Source organism: Macaca fascicularis, chromosome 9, assembly GCF_037993035.2.
Source record: "Macaca fascicularis isolate 582-1 chromosome 9, T2T-MFA8v1.1".
Taxonomy (NCBI): Eukaryota; Metazoa; Chordata; class Mammalia; order Primates; family Cercopithecidae; genus Macaca; species Macaca fascicularis.
Window position 1 is genome coordinate 15,975,001 of NC_088383.1, and position 7,327 is coordinate 15,982,327.

Genomic DNA, 7,327 nt, shown 5'->3' on the forward strand with positions numbered 1-7,327 from the left:
CAAGCCTGCAGTGGCTACCTGCTTAGGTCTCCTTCCGGAGTGTGCAGGTGTTGTTCTTTTGCTCTTTGCAGTAAATCTTGCTGCTGCTCACTCTTTGGGTTCATGCTGCCTTTATGAGCTGTAACACTCACAGCAAAGGTCTGCAGCTTCACGCCTGAAGCCGGCATGGCCATGAATCCACCGGGTAGAACAAACAACTCTAGGTGTGCTGCATTTAAGAGCTGTAACACTCACCACCAGGTCTGCAGCTTCACTTCTGACAGCAAAACCATGAACCCACCAGAAGGAAGAAGCTCCAGACACATCTGAACGTCTGAAGGAACAAACTCCAGACACACTATCCTTAAGAACTGTAACACCCCAAAGGTCCATGGCTTCATTCTTCAAGTCAGTGAGACCAAGAACCCACCAATTCCGGGCACAATCCTAGCACTTTGGAAGGCCGAGGTGGGTGGATCAGGTCAGGAGATCGAGACCATCTTGGCTAGCACAGTCAAACCCTGTCTCTACTAAAAATACAAAAAATTAGCTGGGCATGGTGGCGGGCACCTGTAGTCCCAGCTGCTCAGGAGGCTGAGACAAGAGAATAGTGTGAACCCAGGAGGCGGCGCCACAGCACTCCAGCCTAGGCAACAGTGAGATTCCTTCTCAAAAAAAAGAAAAAAATTAGCTGGGTATGGTGGCACATGCCTGTAATCCCAGCTACTCAGGAGGCTGAGGCACAAGAATTGCTTGTGCTTGGGAGGCAGAGACTGCACTGAGTTGAGATTGCACCACTACACTCCAGTCCGGGCAATAGAGTGAGACCCTCTCTCTGATTCAATCAATCAGTCCCCCATCAACCTCATAGCTCAGGAGGAGTAAGTCTGAGGCGTATGTTTTACACTGGCTCTGGGAACTTCTCCAGTAGGAGTTAAGCTTCGATTACCTGCCACAATATCTGACTGGATAACATACTCTGTTGGGTTCCTCCCTGCCTTGCTGCCTCTTCCACCAGTTACCTACGGTTCTTTTCCTCCTGAATAACCTCCTTGTATTTGAAGCCTTATCCCAGGGTTGGCCTCTAGGTTCCCCCACCTGAGACAATGTAATTTCAATGTTGCCTGGAATCTCTACAGAAATAGCCTGAGTGTTGATGAGCAACGAAGGCAGTACTAACCCTTAAGCCTTAAGAAGGCCCCTGCTCAAACATCAGTGAGTATTGAGTGCTTTGAGATGAGCTAGATAACAGATCCTTTTCATTTTAACTACTTCTTCACTGATAAGCTTGTTTTGGCCTCATTTCCAAGTTCTGACCTTTAAATAGATTTTTGTCTTTTTTGATTTTGTTTTTTTGAGACAGGATCTCACTCTGTTACCCAGACTGGAGTGCAGTGGCACAGTCATGGCTCATGGCAGCCTCAAACTCCTGGGCTTAAGCAATCCTCCTGAAGAGGAAATTAATGAATTTTACAATATGTAAGGCCAGAAAATCAACTTTCCCCTCAGGGCATAGTATAATGTAGCACCCCAGTAGTCTAAGTTAGAGAATACTAACAGCCTCTTTTTCCTTCTGTGCTTAGAGAACCTTATCTCTTCCCACTAGTTTCACATTGCTTGAGGCTCAGTGAGTTCCTGCTTCACCTCCCTAGTGCAGCTGCAAAGTTACAAAGTTGATACAGAAACATGGTTTCCCAGGGATGTAGAACATGTAGTATAGATAAATGTAAAAGACTGATCAACTGCCTTTGTTCTGGCTTCTGTAAGTACGCTTCCTGTATCACATAGCTCCCAGCCACCGAATGCTTAAAAGTTGGCTGCTTTCTTTGTCTGGTGCTCAGACTTTCTGGACCCTAGTCCTGCTGAGCCAGTGATCACCTTAATAACAAAGGGCTCTCCTGAACTCTGCTCGGTCTCTCCTGTTTCTGGTTTTCCTGTTAAGATTTCTGGGGACTCATCCAGGATTGGAGATGGCAGGTTTTTGTCTCCTTTGCCTATAGGCTAGAGCACCAGGATGCGGGAGACTTGGGACCCTTGGCACCAGAGGGTAAGACTTAGCCCAGAAGGAGAATGGCTCTCCGGTGTCTTTGAGCTTTCCCCTGACAGTGCAAATAGAACTGACTCGGGAGTTGCAGGATAGTCACAGGAGCAGAGTATAGGCAGAATACTGAACCGCAGTAAGGTTGGACCCTAGGAAAGCCTATCCCATAAGGACAGAAAGGGAGCTTGATCACCTCCCAGGGAACGACCACTAATCCAACCCAGAGTGGCTAGGGGTAGCAGGACTGGCCTGCCAATCTGGATGAATCTCGTGTCCTCACTAACTAGTGAAAGTGGCTCATTGAATCTGGAGACAGCAACCGGGAGTGGTGTGTGTATATGTGTGAATATGGGAGCCTAACTAGGCTCACCTGGGACATGAGAGAGGCTCATTTTGTCCAATGAGGAATCCTGGGGCAAGGGAGGTGTGTGAAAGTATGTGAAAGAGACGGTCTTGGGAGAGGCCAACGTGGGGAGTGACGTGGGGAGGTGCTGCTCTCTTAGCACAGACTATGTCCTCCGAGGCAAGTGTGGGACGAGCCAGACATAGGTGACTGTATAAGTCTGACAGGATTAGCTTCATAACTTCACAGCAGTAGTTGGCTGTGATCTCGCCAAGCAACGTCTGAACCTCCCGTAATAGGTCCCAGTCTGATGAATCCAAGAGTGAAAGTGAGAGTGAAAGTGTGCCATGAGGGAGGAAATGGGAGGAAAAGCATCAAAGCCAACTCCATTAGCATGTATGTCGAAGAACTTTAGAAAAGGCTTTGATGGTGATTGTAGAATGAAGTTAACACCGCAGAGGCTAAGAACTCTTTGTGAAATTGACTGGCCCTCCTTTAATGTAGGGTGGCCAGCCAAGGGAACCACAGATAGGGAAATAATTGGCCAAGTGTTTCAAGTGGTCACTGGGGTCAGACGACAGCCTGGGCACCTTGATCAGTTTCCATACATAGACTCCTAGCTGAGCATGATTCAGACCCATCTGAAATGGCCACAGGCCTGTTTTATAAGATTATTGTAAGACTCTAGTGGCTCCTACAAAACAAGGAACAATAGAAACTGACCCAGGCTGGGACTCAAATCAGGCCCAAGGGCTGCTGAACTTGCTGAGATACAAGACACTCTGATCCAAAGAATAAAGGCAGAGTTCTTGACCGCAACCCTGGTTGAAAGGCTAGATTTGCAAGAGGACATGGACGTGTTTGTGGACGTGGTCGTGGTAGAGGACAAGCTAGGCCAGGTCAGGAGACCAGGACAGGTCAGGAAGGTCAGCCTAGACTAAAGAGAGATCAATGTTCAAGATGCAAGCAAACAGGACATTGGAAAGATGAATGTCCAGAGAAAGAAAAGGATAAGGGTAACAATCATAGACAGAATGACTGGACAGGGCCTCCTTCAGCCGCTGGGCAAGGCATAGCAGGATCTGATATGGATCTCATTAGGCTGACAGGAGCCAATGACTACCTTGAGGACTGAAAGAGACCGGACTCCATCTCATTAAACCCCGATGAGGCTATGGTCTCAATGGTAGTAAGGGGCTGAAAAATAGACTTTATAGTAGACACAAATGCTGAACACTTGGTTGTGACTCAAACAATTGGGCCATTATCAAAAGATTATGCTAATATTATCGGGGCCACAGGTATCACAGAAAAGACACCCTTTTGAAATCAAAGAGATGTATGATTGGAGACCGAGAAGTCCAACATAAGTTGTTATATTTGCCAAACTGCCCAGTGCCATTATTAGGAAGAGACTTATTACAAAAGCTGCAGGCTCAGATCTCCTTTACACCGAGTGGAGATATGACCTTAAGCCTAACGCAAAGAAAGGCTATAGTGCCAACTCTTACAGTACCCAAGGCAGAAGAGTGGAGACTTTATGAAAGTAGTTGCCAGAAGTGTAAAAAGGAGTACAGCACAACTGAGAAAGAAAAACTATTCACAGACTTACTTCTTAAGTTACCAGGAGTCTGGACAGAGGACAATCCCCCAGGGTTAGCAGTAAATCAAGCACCCATCATAGCAGAGCTACTATGAGGAACCTACCCGGTGCAAATCCGTCAGTATCCCATTCCCATGGAGGCTCACCAAGGGATTGCAAAGCACTTAAAATGACTCCTTAAATTTGTAATAATAGAGAGATGTCTCTCCTCATGGAATACCCTCCTACTGCTAGTGTTAAAACCTTCTGGCGACTACCGGCCTCTACAAGACTTAAGGCAGTCAACGAGGTGGCAGCCATACTGCATGCTATTGTGCCTAACCCGTACACCCTGCTTGGACAAATAAATACCTGCTAGTGCTGCTTGGTTCACATGCTTGGACATTAAAGATGCATTCTTCTGCATCAGATTGGCCCCTGTAAGCCGAGACATTTGCCTTTGAGTGAGGCCCATCTCAGTATACCTGGACTAAGACTTCCCCAAGGATTTAAAAACTCCCCAACTATCTTTGAAGAAGCACTAGCCTCAGACTTAAAGGCTTTCACGCCACCTAGTGACCGATGTGTCTTAATGCAGTCCGTAGATAATTCATTGCTAGCCACACCCACCAGAAAAGAAGGTATCCAAGGAACAAAGAGCCTCCTTCGAGGGCTGTGGAAAGCTGGCTATAGAGTATCTAAGGAAAAGGCACAGATCTGTAGCCAAGGAGTCTGCTATCTTGGCTTTTACATCTCCCAAGGGCGGGTGAGCTTAGGCAGGAGTGAAAAGAGACTGTCTGTAGCATTCCCCTGCCAGACACAGGGCGGCAAGTCTAGGAATTCCTATGGTCTGCTGGTTTCTGCCGCATCTGGATCCCCAAGTATTGGCTCCTAGCAAAACCTTTATATGGGGCGACGAAATCAGGGGAAAAGGAGCTCCTCCTCTGGGAAAAAGAACAGGATATGGCTTTCAAGAAAAGCAAGAAGGCCTTAATCCAGGCGCCAGCACTAGGGCTGCCAGACATGACAAAGCCCTTTGACCTGTATGTTCATGAAAGAAAGAGGATGGCCACAGGAGTCTTGGTGCAAATGTTAGTGTCATGGTAGCGACCTGTAACATATCTGTCCCAACAACTGAACTTGTTGGCCGCAGGATGGCTGCCCTGTTTCAAGGCGTTGGCTGCCACTGCTCTGTTAGCTGAGAATGCTAACAAGCTCACTTTTGGACAGAAGTTAATAATTCGGGTGCCCCATACAGTTGTCACCTTAATGGAACAGAGAGAACACCGTTGGCTCTCTAACCCTAGAATGCTGAGATACCAAGGGCTCCTATGTGAAAATCCACACATCACCTTAGAGACTGCCAACACCCTAAATCCGGCCACACTGCTGCCAATAGAATATGCAGAGCATGGGAAGCCCCCGTTGAGTGCCCCACGGTATCACTGCCGTGTAGAAACAGTAGATGAAGTACTTTCAAGCCAGCAAGACCTAAAAGAGCAGCCCCTAAAGCACCCGGACATAGAGTATTTCACTGATGGAAGTAGCTTCATGTCGGAAGATATCAGAAAGGCTGGATATGCAGCAGTCACATTCAGCTCAGTGGCCAAGGCCCGCCCCCTGCCGGTAGGAACCTCAGCGCAGAAGGCAGAACTAACAACTCTCACAACAGTGCTACTTCTAGCAAAGGGAAAGTCAGTGGATATCTATACTGACTCAGGATATGCTTTTGCCACCTTGCATGCTCATGAAGCTATTTGCAAAGAAAGAGGACTGTTAACTACTGAAGAAAAAGAAATAAAGAACAAAAAGGAAATAGAGCCACTCCTAGAGGCTGTATAGGCGCCAAAGGAAGCAGCAATCATCCACTGTAAGGGACATCAAACGGGAGAAAGTGATGAGGCTACAGGAAACAGAAAAGCAGACAAGGAAGCAAAAAGGGCTGCAAGGGCACAAATAACAAAGAAGGAAGAGATTTATGCTATGCCCATATTAGAACCTCCCCTTGCAGAGACTCCTAACTACTCATCCAATGAGAAAGCGTGGTTCACGCAGGGAAACGGGAGTCATCAAAAAGGAGGCTGGTGGAAGTTTTCAGATAGGAGGCTTGCCATTCCAGAAGCCATTGCCCCCGATTTATAAAACAGTGTCACCAAGGAACACACATGGGGAAGACAACGTTAGAAATTCTCGTAGGGCGGTATTTCTGTCTGCCACGCCTAAGTGCCTCGAGCCGGCTGCGAGCATGTGTTACTTATACCCAGAATAACCTAAGGCAAGGGCCTACTCGGGCCCCCAGGAATTCAGGAAACAGGAGCAGTGCCACGTGAAAACCTATTTGTAGACTTGACCGAATTGATTCGGGCTGGAGGCTATGGGTACATGTTAGTGTTTGTCTGCATCTTTTCAGGGTAGGTGGAGGCATTCCCGACCAGGACAGAAAAGGCACGAGAAGTAACCAGGATATTATTTAAAAACATTATTCCTAGATTTGGACTGCCTCTAACTTTAGACTCGGATAAAGGACTAGCTTTTGTGGCAGAAGTAATACAGCAACTAACACATATGTTAAACATTAAATAGAAACTACATACAGTCTATCACCCACAAAGTTCTGGAAAAGTTGAAAAGACGTATCGGACACTGAAACAACTGTTGAAGAAGTTTTGCCAAGAGACTCATTTGTGGTAGGATCAGGTATTGTCCATGGTCCTTCTCCGAGTCAAGTGTACCCCTACTAAATTAACCAGGTATTCACCCTATGAAATAGTATACGGCCGACCACCGCCACTTATATCTCAGGTAAAAGGAAATTTAAAGGAAATTGGAGAACTGACCCTAAACACAAATGCAAGCCTGAAACCTGCAGCCTCAGTCCAAGACAAATGGACAAGTCAGCAAGATCCAGAAAATCCAACTTGACTGATCTTGCAGAAAGACCAAGGTGCGTCAGAAAAGGATGACTGCCCTGCTCCGACCATACCGGAGGCTGCTCGGTCCACGCATGGCTGAAGTTTGAGGAAACACCAAGCTGTGTCCTAGTCACATAACCAGAAGCTGACTATTCTACTCAGGGCCAAAACCCAAGGAAGATGGTGCCAGATAAGTACATGTGGATAGAATTTGCCAGTGTAGTTATTCTTTTGCTTGTAATAATTGTCTTACTGTCATGTTAGCTTTGCAATTGCTGTCAAACCTGCTGCCCAAGAGGATGCCTGTGCATAGTCTAAACCTGATTGTACTAGCAGTAAAAATGCTAACAGCTATCCAAGGAAACCAAGATAGTTGCCATCACTGCATGATAGAAGCTTAGTCTAGGGAAAATATAACTAAGACTCTGTTGTATCAAACTTATTATGAGTGTAGAGAAGCTCCCCTGAGG

At 46.7% G+C, this 7,327-nt stretch overlaps 1 protein-coding gene across 1 annotated transcript in view; it reads right to left on the reverse strand.

Annotated features, from left to right (window-relative positions):
* The window catches only part of LOC123575525 (acyl-CoA-binding domain-containing protein 7-like), an 11,845-nt gene extending 11,678 nt beyond the window's left edge, over positions 1-167 (reverse strand). Inside the window, exon 1 of the mRNA XM_074000836.1 lies at positions 132-167. Coding sequence (XP_073856937.1) covers positions 132-167 — 36 coding nt within the window. The remainder of the gene's footprint in view (positions 1-131) is intronic.
* Between the last annotated feature and the right edge of the window lie 7,160 nt (positions 168-7,327).